We start from the raw sequence: 27,153 nt of genomic DNA, 5'->3' as shown, positions 1-27,153 counted from the left end.
GGCGCCAAGCAGCCCCTTTGGGCAGACCGCAGAGCGCCGATCCCTCGCGGGGGGCCGGGGCGGCCGCGGGCGGAGCGGAGCGAGGCGCAGGCGCGGCGGGGCCGGTGCCGGTGCCGGTGCCGGGGCTGTGCCGCCGCCGTGGCCCGGCGGGCTGCGGCGGGAGCGGCGGCAGCATGCGGCAGTCCCTGACTCAGCAGCGCCCGGCCGGCGTGGCCCTGCCCGACTCCGTGGGTGAGTGCCGGTCCGGGGGGATCCCGCCGGCCCCGGGGGCGCGGCGCGGGGTTGGCCGCGGGGCCGTGCGGGGCGCGGGGTCAGCGGGGACCGCGCCGGGGCTGGCGGCGGCCGGGCCGCTCCCGCCGCCAGCCCCGCCGCCGGCAGAGCGCGGGCCGGGCCGTGTGTCCCCCGTGTGTCCCTCGGGGCTGCGGCGGGACCCCCGCAGAATGACCTCCGTCATCCTGGACGGAGGCGGCTGCGGCCCCGCAGAGCATCCTCCGGAGCGGGGCGGAGCGCGGCCGCTGCCCTCCCGCAGCCCCAGTGAGGTCGGGGAGCCTTCGTACCTAGCGGCGATTTCCCCTCCCTTCCACCGCCCCGGCCGGGCGTGAGCCCCGCAGTTCCCCGCCCGGGCGCTGCCGGGCCCGCGGTCGGAGCCGGGGGGTCACAGCTCCCACCGTGACGCGTTTTTAGCGGAAAAATGGGACGAAAGGAGAGGGGCTGGGAAAAGGGAGACTCGGTGCCGTCTGCCACCGGTTCTCCCGGGGTAAAAGTAGAGCTGGCTTCTTCCTTGAGCTACTCCATGCCTATTCTTTGTTTCTGGCTTTTCCCTCAAATAACAAGATGGAGAAGTCGGTCGTGTTTCTGTGCCATCTTGTCCATTTTTTCTAATATTCATGGGGAAAAAAAAAACCAAAAAAACCGGGAATCAAGGGCAGTTCAAAGATATGAAAGATATGCATTATTGCAAACTTCTAAAGTAATCTGGGAAAACCTGGTGCAGCCTTGTTTTAGAGTGGCTTATAGGGCAAATATAGCAAGAGGATGTTTTGATGCTCAAAAGATAAAATGATAATTCTAAAACCAGTGCCCATTTGGAGTGCCATTTTAGCAAAAGCAATAGCCAGGCTACGGATAGCATAAATTTCCTTACGGCTCCCTAACAGACTTAAGCACAGTGTTTTGGATCCCCTTGTCCTATTATGTTGTGGTAAGCACTGCAAGTTTTGGGATATCTGTTTGGGATAAATCACAGAGAAAAGGCTATTGCTGTCTTTTAAAAGCAGAGATAGCAAAGCTGCCATAGCTCAGCTTCTGTGCTTAGAACTATACCAAGCTCAGGAGCACAGAGGAAAATTATCTGATGAGGAATACTTTCAGCGGAAATTAGTGTTGAAGGAGAGGGTTTTGTCAGAGCAGCCCTTCAGCAGCTATTAGAGGTACTGGGTATGAGTCCACATATGCTGAAGCAGCTGCAGACATCCCTACAGAAGTACAAAACCACTTTTCTACACGCATATCAAGGTGTTTTCAGAGAAGGAAAAGATGTAATTAGTACCTAAATAAAGAGCTGACATGGAGGTAGTGACATTGTCTCCTAAGTTTCACATCTCTCTTCAGTATCAAGTTAGAATATTATGGCTGGTTTTGTCAGAACTTGAAATAAAAGTTTTTCTAATTTTTTTTAATCTTATGAGGAATATTGAAAAGCTTTGAGAAAATTTCCAGTTCAAACCTTATGTTTCTCTTCTCTATTGAGTGTTGGTGTGTGCCAGTCCTTAGCTGGGAAACAACTCAGAAATTAAGAGTGAAAAACATGATGGTGCTGAAACAAACAAAGCATCTAGAAATGGTGTCTCAAGACGCTTCTTTCAGAGTGGTTTTTGTGGTAACTTTTTGCAGCAGTTGTGACAGCAGGAGCACTGGTTTGGGTGTGTGAGTGCTGTGCTCATGTGCCCACAGCACCACCCAGCCGTGCCCTGCAAACATCTGCAGCCCCACAGCCTGACCGTGCACACTGGGAGCTGTGTAAGGAACACATGGCTGAGCTTATTTACCCTCTGCTCCTTTGCCAGCCAAACCTTAGCAGTAATCAGAAGTTAGGGGATTGTATGGAAACAAGATTGGATTCATCCTTTCGCTCCTTTCAGAACTAATCTATGCAAGAAGCAGCAAATTTTCTCCAGTTTTGGTCCCACTGCTATGGATTTTTTAAGACTTCTATGAGACACTTGCATTTAAATGGTTACATTGAAACTTGAAGTATGGCACAATGACAGTATTTGTGAAGCAACACATACAGAATGGCTTAACCTCTTAAGGCTTTTTGAATTATTTAAAAGACTAGATTTTTATATTATTAACTTGTTTGGCAGATTTGGGAGAACAACCCCACATGTGACCTGCAGCAAATAGTCACATACCTTTATCTCCAGCCTGTAAAACATGGCTTGAAAGACTAAGGATCACTGATAAAATATCCAGCCTGAATCTTGGGGTTCTCTAGCAGTTATTTAAAATGTTTTTGTTTGAAATTAGCAACTATCTAGCTATTTATTCCAGCTAAGGACTAACCAGTTGTCAGGCTCCTTGCTCCTGTGACCAGTGATGTCCCAGTGGTGCAGTCAGACCTGTGCTCTGGAACATGAGCAGAAGGTTTGTGGGTGGAGAGCTTTCCTTCTAGAGACAGCAGGTCAGTCAGAGAGGATGGTGTTTTTTAAATAAATCTCTCTTGCCTTTCCATGTAGGGCAGAGATGTTGGGCTAGATGACCTCCAGTGGTCTTTTCCAGCCTTACCCTTCTGTGATTTTGTGCTCTCCTTCTGTTGGGTTTTAAGCCCCAAGTTTAGCCCTTGTCTGTGATTTCAAGCTCATCTGCTCGCTGCTGCTGAAATGATCCAGCCCCACACCCTTGGCAGTCCTGCCAGCCCAGAGCGTGGAGAGGGAGTCCTGCTGCCAGCAGCACAGCTCTTGGGTCAAATTGGAGCAGGTGTGCAGGAGCAGAGGGGAGCTGCTGTGCTTTTCCCTGTGGATAGCTGTCCATGTGGAAGAAGGGAGACCATTTTTAGCAGCGTGTGTGGGTTGGTATGGCTGCATCAGTGTAGCTGTTGGGGTGAATGGATCTCTTTATCTGCTGGGTGTAGATACACAGACCCTACAGAAGGGCCTGTGGGCACCTGGGGCACACATCTTTGAGACAAAAAGCTGCCCATCAGGGCCTGGTGCTCCTCTTTCTGGAGAATTTGGGAAGGAGGTTGTGCTTGGCTTGACCAAGTCTTCCATCAGGGTCTTTCTGCAGATGTTTTATCTCGCTGTGCACAGGCTGCCAAGGACCCCCTGAACAAGTGGGGATTCCCAAGGCGGTTCACTTTAGGGAATACACTCAGCAATGGTGAAAACTGCTCCTTGCCCTTGGGATACATTCCTGCCCTTCTCTGAAACACCCAGAGAAATGCTGCGAGTCTCTGAGGTGGGAATACCCTCACCTGCTCCCAGGGCCTGTTAGAGAGCCCCAGGGTGTGGGAATGGGATCCAGGGTGGCCCCAGCAGCCCACATGGAGTGAGGCAGGGGCCCCCACCGTCCATTATCCTACCAGCCATTCTTGCAGGAACTGGGTTGTATCTATATAATATGTGAAATATGATCAAAAGGATTGTTCCACAAAGTGACACAAAGATGGCAAATCACATGCAGACCAAACACGCCCCTGAAGATGTTGCTGAGCGTGGTGTCGCAGCCAGCTTTCCTCTTGGCTGGTGGAATCACTCTTTTATGTTCATGCTCATTTGGGATATCCATAAATATGGAAAAGAGAAAAAAACCCCTCATCTTCCGGCAGCTGTAGATGAGTTTTACTAATCCAAAAATTCATTACTCAAGCATCTAAAAATACCTGGTCCTTGCTGAAAGTGGAGGAGAAGTGTCTGTTACTGGTGATGTCTCATTCACATGGAAAACTGTGGATGCCTTATGATTAAAGTCAAATTTCCCCTCTCAAAACAAGCAGCATGCAGGGGGGTTATTTTGGTGGATGTAAGTAGACAGATCAGAAGGTATATAAACGTCTAATATGAATATTTCTCACTCAGTCGCCCCAGGCTAGAGGAGCTGGGAGACTCCAGTGTATCGAAATGAGCTTTGCAGAGTTGCAGTTTTTAAGGCTCTCTTCATCTACGTCAGAACAATGTTAGTGAAGGTGAAAAGTGACAGCCAAACCCAAAAATATTCTCAAGTCAGAAAAAGGGAAATTCACGGTGGTGTGGTTGGCAGTGGGAGGAGGAATTTGCGGTGCTGTAACTCTCCCCAGATGGAATCAGCAAATTCTGTTGTGTGTGTGTGTTTTTAGGGTCGTTCAATAGAAGAAAAAGAAATTCCCTCTACGTAACTGTGACTCTCCTCATTGTGTCAGTATTAATTCTAACGGTGGGCCTAGCTGCTACAACAAGAACCCAAAATGTGACTGTTGGAGGTTATTACCCAGGGGTTATTGTAAGTATAGAATTCCTAGGTAGGTCTAGAAAACTTATTGCCTACAAAGTCCCTTGTAATGCTGAAAATGTTATAAAGGGTGATCTTGTCCTCAGTATTTTGCTCAGCTACTTCATTGCCATTTGATTTATTTGTTTTATTATTATTTTGCACCTGCTGCACGTTTCCATGCAAAAAATCCCATCCAAGTGGCAGCTTCCTCTGAGCTTAGGTAATAACCTGCATTTGAGCTAGTGGTGAGACTGATAAATAGATTTTTTTATGTCAGTCAAAGCAATTTCAGAACTTTTTTGTTTACATAGATCATGCTAAGCCCAGGCAGAAGTAAGACAAAGAAGGACCTTACTGCCAAAAGCAGTTGAGAGACCAGGTCTTGAAATACTGGTAGCATGAACTTGTGGTCATAAGGTTTACTTGCAGAAGTGTTTAACAAAGTGGAGTCCCTGGATGCAGAGGTGTGGCAGCTTGCCAGGGGAGCATGTGCATCAAAGCCATGAGCACATTCATTTCTTCTTTTTTGTTATCAGCAGCTGAAAATGGGAAAGAACAATCTTGTAACTTCAAATGGCTTAATTTAGAGAAGACCACTGGTGTCCAGCCTTCCTGCCGTTAGATGTATACTCTCTTACAGGAACATGAGGGGCAGGTATGTCACGACCCTCCTGGCATGAGCAGGGGTCTAACACGAGCTGGAAAACAAGTCCTGCTCTGTTTCCTGTGCGTGTCTAAGACATGCTGAAAAAGAAGCACTAAACTGCAATCAAATTAGGGGTCTAAGTAGATTAAATGCAGCCAGTAGCCCCAGCTAGAGGCTCCTGGTGTAGGAGCTGTAGGATGCTGCACATTTGATTTAGAGCTTTGTATTTGGAGGCTTGAAACCATTTCAGATAACCAGGTGGAGACTTGTTCTTGTCTTACTGCTGTTTGATTTATTTGCCATGCATTGCTAATCTCAGAGAGCTTTATACTTTTCTGTGCTTTATACTTTCCTTCTACAGCTGAAGAAAGTCCCTTTACAGCCATAACGGTGTGGAACTCTGTTACAGATTTTGTTGGGCCTCTTTGATTTAGGTTTTCTGGCTTGTCCCAGTATCTCCTGCATTTAGGCCTGATCTTTTTTAAAGAGAATTATAGAAGGAAGGTGTTGAGAAAGGTGACAGACTGGCTCCAGACTCTCCACATTTACTCTGCATTGTGCCAGCCCGAGTTGAACCTTGTGCTTCAGAGCAGGTCCTGCAGACTGATGCAAATGGGCAGAGCCTGCTGTTCACATCCCCTTGACATCTTCTGAGCTATTTATGGCCTGGGAACATCAGCATCACTTATGCTTTTTAAAGGCTTAGTCTACTCAAGGAATTAATGAATTCCTGGGCTTGGGAAGGGCGTTGAGTTACTTTATTCAGAGGCACCCTGGCAATTTGTTTTTGTCACCAAGTTCCCCATCTAGGTTCATTAATCTGCTCTGCGGAAATGTGTGATGACCTCACCTGTCTCGCTGCACATGAAAACATTTCAGTGTGCTGCTGGATGTTTCAGAAGGTGCTTAAAATAGCTCATGTTTCATAACAAGCTGGGATTTCTCCCTTTACCGAGGAAAATGGGCTGGCTGCAGTGGATGAGTATTCGGTGAATTGTCCTCAAGCAGATAGAGCCAGAAGTCTCTCTGTATGCTGGGTGACTTCCCTGTGTGTGGACCAGTTCCATGGCTGGAATCATCTTATGGAACATAGAATCATAAAGCCATAGGCTATTCTGAGTTGGAAGACACCCATCAGAATCATCAAGTCCAACTCCAGGACAGCCCCAAGAATCACACCATGTGCTTGAGAGCATTGTCCAAATTCTTGAACTGAGACATCAGATGTCTCATTGCTGCCAAGCCTAAATCACTCTTCTTTCCTCCTTCAACTGGTGTTCCTTGGGCAAGCACGTCTTGTACGAAGTGGAAGCATGCAAAGATACTTGCTTCAAAGAAGAGTGTTATCTTCCCAGGCCTGTGCATCCAAGGAAGGACAGAACCAGGCTCTGGAGACCTTCCATGCATCAGCAGGATTTTGTTTGGTTGAGTTTTTTGAGGGTTTGAAGTTGGTTTTTTTTCCCTAGCAGCTAAGTTCCTCTTTGATACAACTGGAGAAGCTGAAGCAGAGGATTCAGTGACATCCTGTAGCCAGCATGCCTTCACCCTCCTCTGTGACCATCCACACCTTCACAACCACATCAGTGAATACCTTAGCTGTGTCTCTGTGAGAGGTGTCCTTACCTGTGGCTGGATGACAGACCTGGGACAGGGAAGCCCAGAGTACAACAGTGATGTTCAGCAGACAAGAGTAATGCTCAGGTGCAGAAGACAAGGAGCCATATGGAAGTGGGACTGTGAGATACATGTGTTATTTCCCAGGTTACAACAGCTGCCACAATCTGTGTAAATGACTGACCTTTCTTAAGCTTTCTCTGGCAAACCTCCTCTGTCATGGTTCCTTGCTAAGGATGTTGGCTTGGGGTTTTACTCTGGAAAAGCACATTCACTTTGTGTCCTCTCTTCCTTTCAGACAGACATCTCAGGGATAACATCCACCAGCAAATAAATGCTGTAAATGAGGAACATTACTAGGATCTCTTTGTCCCATCCATGGAAGAATGAGTAGTTTTTCCGTTAGTGCAATGTGAAGTCCTGTTAATGAGAATCCACCAGTTTATTTGGTCTTCACCTGCTGGATGTACAGACATGGTCTAATTTCTTGGTTTTGAATTACCTTAAGTTATCTAAAGCATTTCACCTTTTGGTTTGAGGCTGCTCTGAAACACCATGTGGATATTTCTCTTAAAGCCCAAAGGACACAAAACATTTTTCTTGAGCATTTGCCTTACGTGTGTGTTGCCACACAAGTTCCTTCTGTTAAATATCAGCAGACTGAAAATCACACCTGGATCCACATCACTGTTAATACCTGGATCTCCCAATTTTTTTTGCTTGGACTTGAACTCCTTTTACTTTAGGAAGGGGGAGGTTTTGTTTGCCTAAGGTAAATGATAAGCTCAGAAGCACTGGCAGGTCAGTGTGTGGCAGTTCAGCAGTGCCCCAGGTCTCAGCCCTGCCCAGTAGTAGGCAGACCCTGGGGCTTCATCGCTGTTCTTCTCACCACAGCAGTTGGGGCCTGATGTGGGGACAGTGGTCTGCACGAGCTTGGAGTGCAAGCCAGGCAGTGGGGAAGCAGGAGCCCGAACAGCTGCTCCACTTTATTCCCTGCTGTTTGAGCCACCTGCCCTCCCTGCCTGCAGCACTGCACCAAAGCAGGGCAAGGGAAGATTGAAGCCTAAGTTTACATCATATTTGTGTCTGCTAATCTCTGCACATCTCTGCCTGTTAGCATTGGATTCATTAAACCTTTGTTTTGTATTCTTGGATCTCAGAGTACCGATTCCAGGTTATTTGACTCATTTTTGGATCACTACAGCTTGTCTCATGCCTTGTTTTTCTTCCTGGGGAGTTGGCCAGTTAGTGGGCATTCTCACATGGATCTTCACTGGCCCCTGATTTGTTTGGATTTACATCTCCTTGATATGATCGATCCAGCTGTAGGACTTATCCTACAGCTTTTCTGATTTTGCCAACCTGTGGAAGTGGGGTTGGATATGCTCAACACCAGCCCAAGACCTTCCTCAGTGTGACACAATACTATTTTTGCACCTCCCCCCTTAGTCCGTGGCTCCTGCTTGAAGTCCCTTTTTCTGTCCTGGCTGAGGTGTGCTCTGTCCTAGAAACTTCTTCGTAGTGTAGCCTAAGGCTGTGGAGAAAGGAGGTGAGAAATTGTTCTCCTGGATGACTTCACTGAGCTGAAATAAATGTCACTTACAGCAGCAAGAAAAGATGCTTTTGCTGCAGTAGCTTATTCTGTTGGGCCAGTGTGAGCTCTTCTGGTAGAACACTCGTGTTAATGCATCCTCGCTTCTGGAAATGAGGGAGGAGTAAGAGAAGACAGAAAACTGCTGTATCTTCCAAAGTCTCCCTTATTTCCCTTCCTCAATCTCCCTTATTTCAGGCTTCACACTGAGGAACTCCCTGAGCTGCAAACTGAGGTGGTTGTTCACATGCTCAGTGAGGTCACAGAAACCTGGTCCTGGAGGTTTTAGTGCATTGGTCCTGCTAGGTTTGCATCTGGAGGGTCCTGAGTGTTTTTGGGGTTGTTCCAAGACAGCAGTGCATATCCTCATCCACCAGCCATTTCTCAGCATCACTGGGGGGGATGAAATTCAGAACTCATCCTTTTGGTTTCTACACATGCTTTTAGTGTCATGTGTGGGATACACCTGATAGTTCCTTCTAGCGAGAGACTCCACTGATTTCTTGCTAAAGGAAGAGAGCTCATACATCAGCAGAATGTTCTTTTGCTGTTTCTGTATTTAGCTGTGTTCTCTCTGTTTGTAAAATATGTTGCTATCATCCTGATCTAAATGCTAACAATACTTTGTTTTTCAGCTTGGTTTTGGGTCGTTCCTTGGAATAATCGGATCAAACCTGATAGAAAACAAAAGACAAATGGTAAGCTCTTTATAAAACTTCTCTAAAAAAATGACATTAACTCAAATATTGTGTGTAAAGACTAGTATTTTAAGTTTTCCTAACTCTTCCAGGGTAGTGTTGCATACCTCTTGACAACTGGAGATGGCTTCTAGCAGTCTAGGAGCAGCACCCTGTGGGCACTCTGCCTGCTGCCTCTGCTCATCTCCCTGAGGAGAGCAGCTGCACCCTCCCCGGTGGTTTCCTCAAGCTCTGGCAGTGAGATCCCTCCAGCCTTGCTCATGTGAAGCTGCAGAGGGCCAATGGAGGTCATGCTGTCCCTGCAGCCTGTCCTGCTGGGCTGCTGCCTGTCTTGGCAGGGATTGAGGGGGCTCAGGGATCAGATTAGCAGTGTGTGCTGCTGACCAAAGCTAAGTCACGTTCTGCTAAGGCAGAGAAATTCTTGCCTGTCCAAATCCAGAGTCTGCCTTTGTGCTGCCTTTGCTTTGCAAATCGTGTGCTCCCTGCAGAGCAGGAGGAGAGGGTGAGGCAAACCCTGCAGGAGATGACATTTGTATTTCCCACAGTCAGACAGGGTGCAGGGGAGGTGAGTTTCCCAGTGGATATTTTTTGTCGTTTTCACCCTGCCTCTGCAAGAGCAACATATCTCTGTTCTTTCTGTCCTAGCAGGGTTTCAGCCTCTTGCTCATCATGTGTTAGCAGCATCTCAGTGTCTGGTTGAGCAATGACCATATTGTGCCAGTCCTGGACTCTTCACAGGAGTGTCCACAAGTGATAGAGTGGCTCTGACTTGTTTGATTATTTTGAAGAGCCCTGGGTAGCCTGTGCTTATTCTTTTCATCTCTCTATCATTTTGTGTCCTAAAAAACATTTGTGACCCAGCTTTGCAGGGATTGCATCACTGCTGCCTGGGCTGGCAGGGAGCGTGTCTCCACTCTGATGGCAGAGAGGACACGCAGTAGCTGTCACTTATTGTCCCTGTGCTTTAGTCACATGTCCTCCTTACCCGGGAGCACTTTGCAGCGGCAGCTTTGTCCACTGCATGTTTCCGTGATACTGCTGGCCGTGGAGGATTTGTTTTTTTCAACTTCCATGAACTTCCCCTGTGCCCTAGTTTGCTAAAAGGCAGCCTTGGTCTAGCTTGTTGTGCAGCTGGAGGCAGAAAAAGCAAAAAGAAACTTGTGCAGCTGTGTTCTTGTGCATGTTTCTGTCTGTGACTGGCAAATGTGAGGAGTGGAGCCAGCCAGTGTGGCTGATGAGGAGAGCTAACCTGAAGGAGCACCTCTCACTTCCCCCAGACTGCTGACAGGAACAGACCTCTTTGTTTTTTCCCACCCAAGTGTATCGATTTCCATGCCATGCATCTAGGAGGGAAAGGAGAGCTCTTGTGTCCACAGGGAGGGCCAGCTGCCCCACAGGCAGCTCTGGCACACACCCCACTGCCCGCTCAGCAGCTTCCAGGGGAGGAGTCAGCAGTTTGCACGCCTTTATGCAGTCATCTGTGCCATGGAAGAGTAAGATCCAGCACCTTCACAGCCCGTGTGGGGCTGTACCATCACCTAAAGGGAACCTCAGCCCAGAACACTCCTGCACTATCCGAACCCAGTTTGTCTTTTGTTGTCCAAATGCTCCTTGGTGTGGCTGACTTTATCTGGAGCTAGATGAGTGAACATCAATCAATAATGTCACACAGCTCTATAGAGGGTCTTCTGCTTGCTACAGTAACAGTATTATCAACCCTACATCAAAAATTTTATTGACAAATTGAAATCTGAGGGGTTTAAAATTAATTTTGTCAAAAATAATCCACAAACACCAGAGGTTTATGTCTAAACAGGAGACAGAGGAGTCCTGTAACTTTATTTGAATAAAGGGAGAGGCCATGGGGCATTTCCCCTGGGGCCTCTCAAAATTTTTAGGAGACACAGCTTCCTTTTTATCCTGATTTCCCAGCCACATTTCCCTCTCTCTTTCCCCACTGGCTGAGGTACTTGAGAGGTAAAGACTTCCTAATACCTAATACCCCCTTCTAATGTATACCCCCCCGTTTTCTTTTTCCTTGTGTCTCTGTTGTTTTTCTCTAAATGCAGAGATTTAACACTGTTATGAGTGAGGAACAGTCTATGTCAATTAGTGGAATTCCTATGGAATTTATGGTTCCCCCCATTGCTTCTTTCATCTCTCTGTATCTTACCTACCATCAAGCCCACAGTTTGCTTGTAAAGACACCTCCTTTTCATTTCTTCAATTTGTATGTTTCTATTTGGTGTTTGATTTTTTTTTCTCTATCTTAAATTCTCAGTGTTTGGTTTTCAGGCTTTTCTTTCTACATCTGAGAGGGAGAGAACTGTATGTAAATAAAGTCAGCATCAGATACTTATCTCTTGGTAAGGCTGTTACAAAAGTATCACTAACTCTGTGTTTATTTTAAACCACCATACTAGCAGCTCCTATCTGCGAGCAGAGCTGACCAACAAATTCCCTAATTGTATATATTTAGTGTTTGGCTCACTTCCCGTCTCTAAGGCTCCTGCTATTTAGGGCAAATATCCTCTTTCATGTGTGTATGAAACAAAGGACAGCACTGAGAAAAACTAAACTTGCTGCAAAACAACCTAAGCCATAAACCCCATGCCTTCCACTAAGACTGGACTTTCTCCTCTGTGTGGTTTCATTTGGTTGGGTAGTGTGACTTTGTAATGCGTAGTGTGAGTTGGGAACCAGGCATGCAAAGGGTGGGGCTGAGTGGGGAAGAAATCCAGGAGTTTACAGCTGACAGAAACAGGGTCAGTGTAGGATCTAGTCCTGGAAATCTTGTCACCTGCTGCCATCTGCAAGTACTGTGTAGCGCAGAATCCAGTATTTCAGTGACAGTTTGTTGTGGTCATGACATGTTCACATGGTCACTGGTATCGTTTCACAGCCTGCTCTCTCTGCTGCTGCAGGTCTAATGTCTGTGCTTTGAATACTTGCCTCATCTATAAAACCATTTTATTTTCTCACATTTTTAAGTAGGCAGTTTTACAGGGGCCATTTCCGCTGTGCCTGGTGAGCCCTATGGCATCTCCAGTCATTGTTCAAACTGATCTGGCCTGTGCATGGAGATTATTGGAACAAGATTTGTTTTCACTTAGGAAGATGTAGATAACACCAGTGTGATTAACCTAAAAATCCTGAGGTACTTTGAAAACACATATAGGATCCTTCTGGATTGTATTTGTGAACCCGTCTGCCTGAATGCTGTGCTTCCCCTCCCTCTTCAGCTCTGCTGATATCCCCAGTGTGTTTTGGCAGAGGGGATTGGGATCAGTGTTGGGAGCTGTGTGTGAGGAGCTGCTCAGGAGCCCACTGGCAGCAGTTGGGCTGAGTTCAGGTGTGAAAGGGGCTGTGTCAGCACTGGTGCATGGCTCCTCTGAGCCCAGCTGAGCACTGCCTCTTTGGCAGAAGTGGTGTTTGAAGTGGTACTGTGGGAATAGACACTGTTTCTTATACTTGGATTAGAGATTATTTCTGGTTTACCTGCTGAATGCTTTCACCTTAATTTTAAGAATGGGCAGTAGGGAGCCAGTGGAAAAGGAACACGCCTGTCTGACTGCCCTTCTCAAACTACACATGGAGAGAAGTATCTCTCCTTGCAGCTCTTCAGTGGGAGGCTGGATGGACTGTGCTTGCCACAGCCTGGCACCGAGGAGCCTGGCCAGGCTGCTGTGAGGGTGCACAGCAGCAATGGCATCAGCTGGTCACCTGCCTTATGCTCTCATGTCTTTGTGCTTGTGCCTGCATCCAAGTGTTCCCTGAAGGCACAGTCCCAGCAGAGAGGTTCATGCACTGCAGTCTCCTGCATCCTCACAGCTCAGTAAGTGTTCACAGGAGCAGCTCCCCACCGCGCTCTGGGGGGAGGAGAGAAGACATTTTCTCCTATCTCTCCAAGGGACAGTTAAGGACAGTGGTAGCCAGAAGAGGAGGTCTATTCTCAGCCCAAGTTTAGCCCATTGGAGTCATGGAAAAACCTGCATTACTCCATCGAGTCCCCAGAGAACCAGTCTGGCACAAAGCTCCTACTCCTGCCACCCTGCCAGAGCAGGCGCACATCCCACTGCCTTCAGCCAGACCAGTCCGTGCAGCCCGGGCAAACATTTGGGACATTGATTGCTTGAAGGCTTGTCGACTCTGATTTACACATCCTTGTGGAGAGGGCACTAATCACTTGGTTGTGGAGAGGCAGGTGATACTTTGCTTTGTTTTCCTTTCCCAGCTGGTTGCATCGATCGTCTTCATCAGCTTTGGTGTCATCGCTGCATTCTGCTGTGCCATAGTAGACGGTGTCTTTGCTGCCAGACACATAGTAAGTGCTTCCAGGAAAACACAGGTCCTGCAATGGTTTTACTCCAAGAAAACAAGTGATGGTGTCTGCAATCCTGTATCACGCTGCGCCAAACCCTGTAAATGTATATCATGTGCTCAATGGATGCTGCTTTAAATCACAAGCTTTAGAATAATGTTATCATTTTGTAAAAAAAACATTAAAATTAGTTCTTAGTTCACCAAGATCTTAAAGCTTTGCTTTGGATTTTTTAGGCTTTATGTATTTACTGAGTATCAGAACACTTAAGATGCAATTTGAATTACAGCTATTGCCAAGGGACAAAATATGAGCAGTAGCATCTATTTTGTTTTAAATGTAGGCAGAGCTAGTTCTTAATGCAGAGTGAATCACTGGATGCTGTGGTAGAATGAAGCAATTTGATACGAAGCTCACTGAAGCGTTACAGTATAAACAGGAAACATTTGCAGTAGGTTCTCAGTTCCCATTTGGTGACTTAAAAAAATTACGAGTATTGCTGTCAGGACCAATCACTAGTACAGTGGGATCTGCAGAAGCTTTAGTTATTAGTATAGAAACAAAAAGACGCAATTCCATTTCAGCTTTTTGATTGAAATTTATAACTGCAAACAGTTTTTTGTCCTGAAACTCTGCAGTTTGATGACCATTTTTGAAATTTTTAGCAAAAGGGGATTTAAAAGACAGATTTTGAGTTTATATGTATCGGAACAGAAAGGAATTGCAGATCAGAATTACCCAAGAAATGGAAACTCCCTGTGTCAGCTGGCTAGTTATGCTCCTTGTGAAGCTGGCTCTTCTTTCCTGCCCCTGAGTATTCCAGTGATGGAAATCCAGGGGTGGCAGGATTTGCTGACAGAGCAAAGGGCAGCTAGCTCAGTTGTGTGGTGGGTGTCTGTCTGTCTGGATGAAACCAGCAAGTCTGGGCCCTCTCTGACCCCCTTTGCAAGGGTGTGACCTCTCAGGTTGGGTTGTGGTATGGGCTGGCACCTCCTCCCAGCTGGCTCTGGGGGTGGCTGTGTCTGAGACAACCAGAGCTGAGCAGTTGTGATGACAAAGGCTTTGGTTTCTGCCTCTTGATGAACAGATGGGCTTTTGGCCTCACTCTACCACCTGACAGTCCAAAAATATCACCACCTTGCTGGAGACATGCTCCTGCCATGCCAGCACAAAGCATTCTTCCTGCTGCCAGCTGCTGCCACTGCTCTGCCACCCGGAGCTTTGGATCTGGAGAGCCAGTCTGGCTGCTCCTGGGAAGGGCTCACTGATGTGGATACATGTCTGGTATTGCTTTTCCTGAGGTTTTGCCTTGGAGATCAAGCTGCCCCAAAGGAAGGCATTAATGCATATCTGCAGGCTGGGATGTTGATGATCTTCCAGAGCTTTCCCATAAGACACTGAAGAGCACAGGAAAGACAAATTTGCCAACAATTAATGAAAAATTGTTATGATTCTGCAAGAAGAACCCTCAGAAATAGGTCAGGTAGACCTGGGATGTATCTTGCAGGATGAGGAATAAATCTTTCAGTTCAGTAAAGTGACCACTATCACCGAAAGAGCCCAGCTTAAGAGACTGCACCTCCCATGCTGGCTGGAACAATTTCATGCCTCTTAAGGACCAGGGTTAAACATCACCCTGGGCACAGAGGGCAGGACGGGGGGCTGCAGAGCTGTTGCTGTATTGAGGTGCTGGTGTGAGATCAGGGTCTCTCTAAAGCCTGGTCCCTTTCCCCAGACCCTTTGGGTGACTGTGGTTCTGATTTTGCTGCAGGGCTAAGCCTGGTGCTTTTTCTCTGGCAGGATCTGAGGCCGCTGTACGCAGGGCGATGTCAGTACTACTCCAAGAGCACGACCCCACCGGAGGTGAGAGCAGGCTCTGCTGTGTGCTGTTCAGGGGCCAGCTTCTTGGTGCAGGTGGAGGAAGCTGCTGCCAGGTGGTTGCTCCAGTGTCCTGGAGATCTGCAAAGTGAGGAAGGGGTGGGAGGCTGGGTCTGGGATGGGAGCAGGATGCTGGGAGGTGGATTCCTCCATGTACTGCCTCCATAGTGAGGGAGCAGATGGGCAGAAGGGGTTGTAGGATAGGAAAATCCACCAGTTTCTCTAGATCTTCAGCTGTGCATTCATTGTAGGAGCTGGATGGTGGGTTAAGATTTCAGACAGCAGCAGTTTCTGTGTACATGAGCAACAAGTATCAGCCTCTGCACCTCTCCTATTGTCTTCTCCAAAGAGAGGCCTGTTGGGCATGGATGATCCTCCCATACTGATCCTTACATACTGATAGTGTCTATGGACGTCTTTGTCCGCCTTTGCTGAGCACTGATTGTCTCTCAGAGGTTTCCTCACAAGTCCACAGGTAGTTTTTGTTATGAATGCCATTCCACTTTGCCAATTAAAATAAATTTTTGTTTATTAAAAAGAAAATTACAGAATTTCGGTAAAACCAACAGGCAGAGATACGGTGACGGTGCCCGGGATCGTCAGAGGGTGAACGGAAAGCAGCCTCTATCGCACTGCAATCCCCCAGAGTTCACGAATTGGCCCCTTCTGGGGTTTGGGTTTTATACAGTTTATTTTGCCCGTGGCAGAGGTTCTCCCCGCAGTTCTTTGTTTCCTTGGGGCGGTTATTCGAATGCATCGCTGTTGTTGGTCTGCTGAATGGGGCTTCCTCTTGGAGGGAGGAGTGTCAATTTCTTTCCTCCGGTGGGAGAATGGAAGACAAAATTCTGAATGAACAGGCGTCCTCCTCTGATGATATCTGTAATAAACACCAATTGCTTGTTTTAGAAATTTATGAAAGTTTAATAACAATAAAATGGTTATATAAAAAAATAGTAATACAAATATAATAATAAAGGTTAAACAATTTAGAGTTAGGACAATTAATAATACAATAAAAGCAAAGAGTTACAGCTTGGGCTGGATCCCCCTTCCTAGACAAAAGTCAGCCAGGAGAAGGACAGCATTAAAAGAGAATTTACCCCTTAAGAGGAGTCACCTCATGATTATGCATATTTTATTTAAAACAAGAGATTTCGCCTGGTACCTGTCAAAAACTTTCTGTTAATCCCCCAGGCGCCTTTGAGTCTAAGTCAGGCTTGAAGAGGTTTGTTTCTGTTGATTAGGAAGCCATAGATCCCTCTCCTCTGGAAAATTTAGGGGTTTCTGTAATTGTTATCTCTGTGCGAAGAATTTCTTGGTTATCTTCTCTTTTTCTTGAGCTAAAAAAGAATATCTCACACACATAGTTCTTATTTTTGATTACTAAAGCTTAATGTTAATTACAAAACTACATTTACTATATTATTCAAATGTTAATACAGCATAACTTTTCAACCTAGCATAATACATATAGTAAATATCTGCGTAGAGCAATATAATATGCATTTTTCACAATATCTGTGATGGCCGGGGCATTCACAGCTCCGCTGTTTCGGGAGGAGGACTGATTTCTAATCTTGATGTGTCTTCTATTCAGATGCCAGTGGCAAAGTCTGCAGTTCCTGGCATTGCATTGTCCACCTCTGAATGGTGGTTCCTGGCTGTTGCCTGTCTTGAGATTAGTCAGTTCCGTGCCTGACCTTTCATTTTTACAGAATATGTTTACAGTTTATATGCACCTAAACACGAATTAATATACGATATTTACTACATTTTGAATAACCACTATGTACCAAATTAGAAGGCCTGCTTCAGGGTGCAGAGTTACATGCTAGGCCAAAGACTGTCCATGTGAATTTGGGTGTTACAACCCACAGGCACAGACAATTAACCACTTTGGTCAGTTCTGCAGCACTGCGGGAACCTTGCTCTCGATTTGGGCCGTGCTATTGACAGTTCTGCTCTGCGTTGCCGTGGGGTGAGGTGCATTAGTTCAGCAACGCCCTGGCTGCTTGTAAGAGTTGCAAAACCTCCTTCCTCTGCAGGCACCTGTTTGTCTGTGAGCTCCCCACAGCAAAAGGAAATGCTGCTCTGTTCTAGTCTAGTGAATCTCTGTTCCAGTAACAAACGACTTTGTGGGAGCATGATAGGGAAAGAAAAATATGCCTGGGGCTAATGTGGAGATCACTGAAAAATCTACATGTAGAGCAGGCCAAACAGCAGCAGAAACTGTGTTTGGTATTATGTCATTCTGTGCTTTATGTATTCTTTTTCTGTGTTCACGCAGGCTGTCTGTCACCCACAGCGCCGTGCCCCCTGCACACCGAAAATAAAAACCAATACCTGCTTCTGCTGTGACCTGTACAACTGTGGGAAGTAAGCCAACAATGCCACTCCTGGCCATGGGAAGGGCGTGCCGTGGTCATGCTCCTTTGCAGTATCTTGCAGCTCGTTTGCAGGATAGTATGGTTAATGATAGTTGTTAGGGACCTTAAGCTCTGTTTGTTAGCAATGAGGAGTCCCAGACAGAAGCTAAGCAAGTAAAGATGGGTGTGAAATACACCAAGCCATCCCAGCTATGGGTGAGCGTGCTCTGGGGCAGCCCAGCTGGAAAAATGAGGAGCACAGGAATTTCCATTAACTTTTGTGCTTGGTGTTCTCCTCAGGTTTTCCACCTATTGAGTGTTGCTTGTCTTAACACCTTCCCAACTCTGTTGGGTTGTTTTTCTTTTTTCTGAGAATACTGAAGATGCAAAAAACCTGGGACACTGTTCTTCTTCTCCTTGCCACCATTCCATCCTCCACTCTGCTAACAGGGAGGAGAGTTAACAGGCTGGTGCCATCTGTGCATTTACAAACCAGTGTCCTCTCTGCCCAGTCAATGTCTTTCATGGTCACACGGGGTCGGAAGGGGAACCAGCCCTGTGCAATAAGTCAGAGGGTGGATACCAACTGAGAACCACTGCAGAGGGATCAGACCTGGCTACTGTGCCTAAGCCAGATAAATTTACAGCATGCACTGCTTATACCTTGTGGAGTGTCCAATGTGTGTCAGTGAGTAATTAATAAATTGATTTTTTACTGCTGGCTCTTGCCTAGGGCTGTTTCAGGCTCAGCATTTCTCACAGTACTTAGCTGGGCTGGCCTCCACTTAAATCATTGACTGTAGTTCAGGAAGATCAAAAGCTGCTGTTGGGAGAGGGTGGGTGGTTCCCTGTGCTGGGAAGCATGATCCCTGGTCTCTGTAGGACTTTGGGTGTGTGAAAGAGGGGTGAAGCTCATGCTTTCCTTGAGCAGTTTACAGAACACAATCTCTTTTTACTAGCTGAAGAGGGCGATACACAGAGAACTGATTGAAATAGAAAAGCTTGAAACTTTCCTGTATTTCTTTTGCTTTTGTTGTTCTCTTGTTTTTCTGAAGTCCTGGTTCTGGGACCTCCCCTGACCCATTTTCCCCTCTCTGATAAAAAATATCAGTTGTTGCTATTTTAGTCTTGCTTAGTACCAGGCAAACATCCTGCACTGAGGAGGTGCTGGATGGTGTCTCAGTAAGAGAGGTTACTCCAGACTGGTTGGTGCACTACCTGGTTAGTAGAGGATGGAAATCATGGAAAATGTGACAGCAATCTTGCGTTTTTCCTGATGCTGGGAGCCCTGGCTTTGGCGGCACAGGGCAAGCCCCTTCCTGCTGATAAGGACACGCTGAACAACGCGGGATGTTCTCACAGAGAGATAGATCTCTGCTCTCATGCGTCTCCATAGGAACGAGCACTTGCAAACAGCACGTACAGGTTTTCGTGTTAGAGGGTCACGGTGAGAGCTCAGGTTACACAGAGGTCGTGCCAGCCGGCGCAAATGTTTTTGTAACCTGTGGTTAAGCTCTGCCTCGATTCCACTTGAAACCCCCATCCCTCCTTGCCACGTCTCCCGCAGTGGCCTGCTAAAAAGACATGTGGGAATAAAAAGGGTAAAGAAGTAGAAGTTGAGTAATCAGCAAAGGAGGGTGACTCTTGTGAAAGGGAGCAGTTTCCTGTTGGCCTTGTGGAGTCTGCTGGGGAGCTGAACCTGGATCTCCTGCTTCTTGACCTTAAATATGAGCTGCTTCTTCCCCCTTCCCTCAAAGCTCTCACGTGCTTTGAGCACAGCCCTGTGTGTGAGCTGGGAGATAAGTCATTCATGAGGTCTTGGTCCTGTTTTTCCCTGATAAATATGCTTTCTGGAGGGGTGTTTGCTGTAGACCAGTAGATCTGGTGAGCTGTGCTGAAGGCCAGCCTATCCCCCACCCAGCAGTCAGAGAGAAGTCCTTCCTAAAGAATTCCCCTGCAAGACTTCAGCCCACACGTTGCAGGAGTTGCTTTTCCTTTTCCAAAATAATGGCCTAACCAGATTTGACCGAGTTCTCTCTCTCTCTTTTCTGCACGTGTGAAAGGTTCAAAGCGTGAGCAGAAAGACCAGCCAGCCAGCCCAGGCCGCTGCAGAGCTGTGAGGGGCTGGCCCTGGAGCAGGGCACAGAGCTGGGCCTGCTTTGTGGCCGAGCCCTGCGGAGCCAGGCAGGAGCTGGGCTGGCCCGTGCCCATCCCACCCAGCTGCTCCCAACACTGCCTGGGAGGCAGCTGCTGCTCCTCGGAGCACAAACTGATTTCCCAGGGTAATTCCAAGACCGGTTTGTCCTTGGTAAGCCTCCAGGGCCTCTGTGGAGATTTCGGATGAAAGAAATAATCAGCAGGTTCAGACACAAAGTCATTTGTTTCAGAACAGAGCAAGCACTTTGTTCAGGATCATGGATGCCACAAGCATGGGATCTAGGAGTCTTTATCCCCAGTCTCTTGGTAGTAAGGTCCAGGTTATCATTGAGCTGCAGCATGCATTTTACTGTCCAGCAGTACTGCTTAGGATTTATGATATATGGTGCATTTTTTTATCATTACTGTTGTTTTGGTTTTTTTTTCCCTAATCTAGCAGAGTAGAGATTTCTGGAGGGTACTATGAATACATTGATGTCAGCAGCTGCCAGGACATCATCCACCTTTACCACTTGCTCTGGTCAGCAACAATTCTGAACATAGTTGGGCTATTCCTGGGGATCATTACAGCAGCAATACTTGGAGGCTTTAAAGACATGGTAAGAGGATATCAATTTATCTGTGCATTAGAGAAAACAAATCAGGCAAATTGCCTTTTTAAATAATCAGGGAAACTATTGGTATTTTAGTGCAAATGATTTATGCATTACTTCAGTCAGGGTGGAAAGAAGGGCAAGAAATAACTATAATGAGAAACTGGGAGTGATTCACTTTTCTGATCTCATTGTCACCACCTGAGCACAGTTAGAAAGTATTAACAGAATTGGGAGACTGTATTTTCAAAAGGAACCATCAGAGAGGCATTGGCAATACCAGGATGATTAAAACAAGCTCTTTCTTAAAAATTGATCTTCCTTTTCATAGTATTCACATTTTACAAGGAAAAGTGCGGTGGTTGCTCATTAATTGTTGATTTTAGAGTAGCAATCTGAGCTTTACAGACTGTTTAAACAGCTGTGTTAGGCTTAAACTCTCAATCTAATTTCTTCATGGTGCAACCTGAGAGAGTGAACTGGGAATCAAAACCAAACTTCAGATAATGAGAAAAATAGTGTTCTAAAAATGTGAGCTTTGAAATATCCTCACTTAACCAGGCTGCCTGTTATCTTCTATATGGTTTTGTTCTAAACAGTACAAATGAATGGGTAGAACTGAATGTTCAACAGATACATTTGGGGCTTTTTCAGTCTCTTGTGAAATATTTGGAATAATACAAAAAACGTCAACACAGAAAAGAGATTTGTTGTCCTGGCTATAGGTTTTTCTTACTAAGAAATCTTGGGCCCTGCACTAAGGGTACCTTATTTCAGAACTCTGAACTCTTTTCAGACTCACCAATATCTTTGCAAATGAAACAGGAAACATACTCCCAGCTGTGCATCATAGCCCTTTGAGATTTGATCCACACCAGAGAGCCTGTAAATTTCTATAAACAAAGATGTATAGAAATGAACAGCAAAATGCACCAAGTAACAGAGTAATTTGGAAGTAATGAATCATTTCTCCTACTTGTGAAGGTGTAAATCTGTTTTGTGTGAGTACTGGTGTGCACTGGGCTACTGCCAGCTTGTTCTGTGGAACCTGAAACAATAAATGGCTGTGGAATGAAATGACCTTGGAGCTTAGCTGCTGCCCGAGAGAGAACTGGATTGCCAGTCGCTAATTCAACAGAGTTAAGGTCTAAAGACACACAGTGCTCCTTTAAATCATTTCTGCTTTCATTCAGCTGTCAGCTTTCTGTGACTGGGTTTGCAGCCTCATACTCTCTTTCTTTTGTTCTGATAGACTCCTTCCCTCCCTACGCTGAACTGCACTGTTGAAAATGCACACCCTTCAGTGACCTACTACTCCAGGCCACAAGTGACATCTTACAACTCCTACTACCACAGCACTCCTCACCTGCCTCCCTACTCCGCTTATGACTTTCAGGTGGGCAACGTTACAGGATGTTTCCTTGTTTAGCACCAAGGTTAAATCCAGCCGGTCTGAAGGACTCTGTCTTCCTGTCATTCACACGGTTTAATTTTCTTGTTCCTGCAGAAAATACCAAATTTTTCCAACTAGGCATTGGTCTTTGGCAGCACTCTCTCTTACTAAGGCAGTGTTTCCCTGAAAGCTGTCCTTGAAGTGAAGGCAAGAGGGAGGATCTGCTGCCTGCCTGCCTACCCACCACTTACTAGCAGAGATCACATTAAAAATAGGCACTGCCTCTGGCACTGCAATTTTCTGGGAAGAGAGACAAAGCCAGGTGTTCAGGTGCTACATTTTATTAGGCAAACAACCATGTCTGAGAGAAATAGATGAGCTTTTGGAAACAAGGTATTTGAGCTCCTGAAAACACATGATGCCTGAAAAGCTGTTTTGCTGTGGTTATTTTCCACATGCTTCAGCTGGCCTAAGAGGGGTCTCTGCAAACATCACCTCTGCTGTAATGCATCCCTTCCTCTTTGAGCTATGGAGCTGTGCTGTTGGAAATGGCGATTTCATGTGAACCTTGCTGTCAACATCAGCTTTCACTTGTTGACGAGGACATTTCCTCCTCAGCTCTTCTGCCAGGTGGATGTTACCACAGGGGTGATGTTAATTAACACATCCCACAACCACCAGTACTGGAGACTTTTATTTTATTAACAAGAGCTCAAGATCTTGGTCATCAATAAAGAGGTGTGCTCTGTGATAGCCACCACATCCCTCATCTGAGCTATGCATTAGAAGTAATGTGAATCTAAACCTTCCTGGGTCTGCTGCTAGTGCCACTGGACAATGCTGTTGTCAGGGCTCCTAAATATAATTGAATACTTATGTGAGAACTTCTAGGACATATTTGTGACTCATATTTGAGATCAATGAAACCTGGGACAGCCACTGGTGCTGTATAACTCCCTGCAGTTACAAAAATGCCAACCTCAGTGCATGCCAAACCAAGCTCTGCTACAAAGTCTTTTTCTCAGTTTCTCAGCAGTTCTAAGCACGGTCTGACCCAGTGTTTGCCAATGTGGCAGCCCCAGTATCTGATGAGAGCTCAGCATGGGTGATTTCCGTGCTTTGTAACTGGAAGTACTGCTGGGCTCTGCTAGCACTTACAGCTCAGTCTGACAGATCAAAGTGTCTGAGTCTCACTGCTGTGAGCACAGGTGTTGCCTTACAAGGCAGCACAAAAGCTGGGCACAAATTCAAGTCATCTAAATTTAATATAGCCAAGTCCCTCTTTAAAATGAAATTCCAACTCTGAGCCTTGCATATCTTCCAGGGAACTTGGGGCCTGCATGGGAGCATTAGCTATGCCTCTGGCTGAGGAGACTCTTTTGATAGAGCCTTACTCTGGCCCTGACCCCTTTCCCTTGCCATCCTACAGCACATGGAGCAAGCCCAGCCTTGCCTCTCAAATCCCTTCCAAAGGATGCACTCCCTCTGGTGCAAGAATGCTTCCCACTCATTCCACACATTTTTCACAGAAGAACAACACACCAGAATTCCTGAAGAAGCCTGAGCCCTTGCAAAAACCTAACTTTTACACACAACTCTAAAATGACAGACTCAGTTCTCTGGTTTTTGGAGTAGCCCGTTCATTGTTGCTACACGTTGGTGTGTGACACCCAAGATTTGAGAGCAACTCATCAGTTTTCAGTTGTCCAGTCTTTGTGAAATGCAGCAGGCAGACAGAAGTGATGAGAATTTTTTTTAAATGTCTTCAGTCTTCAGATCTAAGGGGCCTTATTTTTCAAAACTGTTACTTACAGGCTGTGCTTACCTTGAATGCAACAAGTTATCTGAGGTTTTATTTGTACGTACATGATTTGCTGAGGTGAACCTTGAAATGTTAATTTTGAACTGTTTGGTAATGAAATACCGCTTTGATAAAGTAATTTCCATTAGGAAATGGTTACATTACAGCCTTTGCTGTCTCCCTGCAGCATTCCAGCGTGTTTCCAGCCTCCACTCCTTCTGGCCTTTCCGACGACCCCCAGTCCCTGCCACCATCTCCCAGCTATATGTGGGCCTCTAACGCGCCGCCTCGTTACTCACCACCCTATTTCCCACCTTTTGAAAAGCCACCACCTTACACACCATAAAAAATGTGGGAAAGAAGAAAAACAATATTTGCCATCAAAATAAGTGTGAACATTTTGTATTTATATTTTACTGTGGGAGGCAGCAGGAGAATACAGAAGACAATTGCAAATAAAAATATTAGATTGGACTGTCCTTTTTTGCGAGACTTATTTCAGAAGTTTAACGATAACCTGTGACAAAGGGGATAGACTTCTGATGTTTTAATGAATCAGTGAGTAGCAGGTGACCTAAATTTCAACCTCTTTGGTTCATGTAGTTCTTGGTTTTTAATCAAGTGATTCAATACAGAGGACAGATTCTGGTCTGCCTTACTCCATCTTGTGCCAAGCTGAAGTAAGGGTGGCCAAGATCAATAGTTGCTCCAGATTATCAATCTGTTTGAGGTGAGGGTGCTTGCAAGACAGCATGACTCGACAGTGTTTCGTTTGGCCTTTGGGCTCCAGTTGCTGGGATTTTGGGTGGGGGAACACAGGATCTAGCTCACATCACATGTTGGCCCAAGACGCTAGAAAAATTTTGGGGGCAACCGTGACAGTGCCTCAGAATGTAACCATATTGAAAAGGATAACATCATAGGATAGCCTCATGTATGTGTAGCAAAATAATCAGAACATTGCTTTTCTGAGGGAGGGCAAGCTGTTTTTATTTCAGGCTATTTCTTAAGATAAAAGATGAAATGGAGTTGTCTCTCTCTGAATTCTGTGTAAGTAATGCTGAAGTCAAACACTTTGGGTGGTTGCACTGCCTAAATTGTCCTTGTATTCCTATTAAAAACATCAGGAACCGTCTACAAGTCACTGAAACAGTGCAGTGAAAATATTATTTATTTGTTTGTTTACCTTTTCTGTGGTTGGGAATTTCTTTTTAAGCTTGTACTTTTTTAATGGACTGAATCAGCACCCTGAATAAGCACTGGTTTAGTAGCCATATTATGGGCTGCACATAAGGAATATCCACTAGTTCTCTGAGATGTATGTCTCACACAGATGAAATTCAACACCCTGTAATATAGGACGAAACTGAGGAATTTGCAATTACTGTTGTAACTTTCATTTAATCTTCAGGTGATGACTGTGCTGATTGATCTAGATTCCAGCAGATTTTGCATGCATCCTGCATAACAAAAGGTCAGCTTTGATGTGTGACACACTGACCTCTAAAGTGTGGTTCTACTCCAGGAAGTGATTTCAGATGATGTATCTGAGCTGCTCAACCTGAGCGTTCTCAACTGTTTACTTTGGGGATAAAAACAACATTAACATTTTACTCCTTATTTCCGAAAGATATAATTTCCTTGGCATCGGTTTGTTGACCCTAATCCTCAGTTGCCTTCCTTTACTTGCAACTGATGCAGACAAAAAGGTACCTAAAAGGTAAATCTGGCTTTCAGGACCAAAATGGAATACATCCCAGTGGGCTGGGGGAAAATCCATTTGGATTTTAAACTGTGGCATTTACTTCTAATCTATTAAAAAAATATTAAAGTGCTGTCAACATGGAAAACAAACACAGAAGTCTCTGATCTCACTTTTCAAAGTACACCCACACTTTAAAATGCTGTTTTTAATCCTATGCATTTGCAAAGCCTTTAGGCTAGACTGTGTATTAACTTTATCATTTCCACTGTCAAATACTGATCAGTATATTAGTTCATTAAAGGATGACACTATCCAGAAGCAAGCGTGACTTTTCTCCAGTAAGGAGGGAAAATAAGCAGCTGGAGAAAGGAATGCAGCTCACAGGATTTAAAGCAGTAGTGTATGTAGAACATATCGTGGTGACATTTTGTTTTACTATAGAATGTTGAGGTGCAGCTCCTATAAATTTGTGTAGTGGAAATAAATTTATATACTGGGGCATCCTCCATTTTATATTACATTTTATTGAATTAAATCTTGATAAAGAGATCAAGGGCAATTTCAAGACAGACAGTAATTCTCTTGGTAAAACTCCTCACACAACTAAAATCAGAAGGGCACATTAATTTAGTATCAGAAAATATTTTATTGCTTTTTTCTTTGAAATAAAACCTAACTAACAGTCCTGTCCCACTTTTGACAAACATTGTACCACTTGTGCCTGTCAACTAAATAGGGCTAGAAGGACTAGGGGACACCACAGGACAGGACTGAACATCCTGAAGACAACATAACTTAGTGGCAGAGAAAAAAATAGGAGATGAATTGCATAATTGGTTTTGAGTTGAAAAATAATAACCTTAGGAAATTATCCAAATTCTCATTTTTTTCTAAGGAATATTTTAGCAAAAATTACATTGCTGCTTTAAATTCACTATAAAAGGAAAAGTACATTTTCACATTTGAAAAAATTACTGGTGGTATTTTCTGTTGAATTACCTGTTTCATTCTGCTTGAGTAAAACTAAGCATTTAATGTAACTGCAACATTCTGCACTGTATTTGTCATTTCTTATGAGAATGTCAAGTTTGTGACTCATATGTACCCTTTTATTACTTTGCCAAAGTTAAATAAAATTGTGTGACTTTTGTAAACATTTACGAGTTCTATTTTACATTTTAGCAACCTTCCTGTTTTACAAGCATCTTTAGGGTTATTTGAAAAAAGTGAGTAAAACTTGCATTTTAAAAAACCAAAGGAAAAAAAAACCCAACAAACAAAAACCCCCTCATCTTTATTCACTATATTGGAGACATATTTCTACCAGGATTAGCCCAAAACTCCTTAAGTTCTGTTTTTGAAGGTGCTCATGCGCCCACACTTGATAATTCTGTAGTTTTACCCACATAACATGGTGCCATGACCTCAAGGCCTGTAAAGTTATTACTGCTGAATTTTCATTTAACACAGATCTGAATAATCCAACCAATCTCGGAGTCTTGGTGTCTCCTTTGCTTACTTTTGGCCTAATTCTGTCCTGATGATGTCACCAGCTCCTTGATGTCAGCAGCGTGAGGTAAAAGACCTATGCCAAGGAGGTAACGGCATCTAGAACATAATTTGATGTTACTTATTAAATTGCATTCCTTACATGTAATAAGAAGTCCACACAAAGTAAAGGGATTATTTCCTGCTGGCCCCGGGTCACCAGCAACGGAACTCTTACAAATCATAACCAGTCAGCAGCTGGCAAGAAGAGCCCAAACCAGGAATGAGCTGAAAGCACTGCACTGGTCACCATGTACATTTTACTGGTCACTAGGTTATTTTTTTTCACTTTGAGTTCATTTGCAATGCCAACAGCTGGTCAGACTGTTTCACAGGAGCTCTCCCTGTCCTATGAGTTCCCATCTACCCCAT

At 45.3% G+C, this 27,153-nt stretch overlaps 1 protein-coding gene across 4 annotated transcripts; it reads left to right on the top strand.

Moving 5' to 3' along the window:
• TMEM255A (transmembrane protein 255A) lies at nucleotides 1-26,389 on the top strand. Of its 4 annotated transcripts, none has more exons than XM_063423858.1 (9): nucleotides 1-231; nucleotides 4,337-4,479; nucleotides 8,957-9,019; nucleotides 13,254-13,343; nucleotides 15,141-15,203; nucleotides 17,506-17,594; nucleotides 20,181-20,340; nucleotides 21,587-21,730; nucleotides 23,716-26,389. In XM_063423858.1, the coding sequence occupies exons 1-9, from the start codon at nucleotides 174-176 to the stop codon at nucleotides 23,872-23,874; spliced, it is 969 nt and encodes a 322-aa protein (XP_063279928.1). In that variant the 5' UTR covers nucleotides 1-173; the 3' UTR covers nucleotides 23,875-26,389. The 4 variants fall into 4 exon arrangements, with proteins under 4 accessions (XP_063279928.1, XP_063279929.1, XP_063279930.1 ...); XM_063423856.1 differs by having other exon boundaries at nucleotides 6-231; nucleotides 20,178-20,340; XM_063423859.1 differs by lacking the exon at nucleotides 13,254-13,343 and having other exon boundaries at nucleotides 3-231; nucleotides 20,178-20,340.
• The last annotated feature ends 764 nt before the right edge of the window (nucleotides 26,390-27,153 follow it).

Source organism: Prinia subflava, chromosome Z (genome assembly GCF_021018805.1).
Source record: "Prinia subflava isolate CZ2003 ecotype Zambia chromosome Z, Cam_Psub_1.2, whole genome shotgun sequence".
Lineage (NCBI taxonomy): Eukaryota > Metazoa > Chordata > Aves > Passeriformes > Cisticolidae > Prinia > Prinia subflava.
This window is presented reverse-complemented; position numbering and strand designations above follow the sequence as displayed.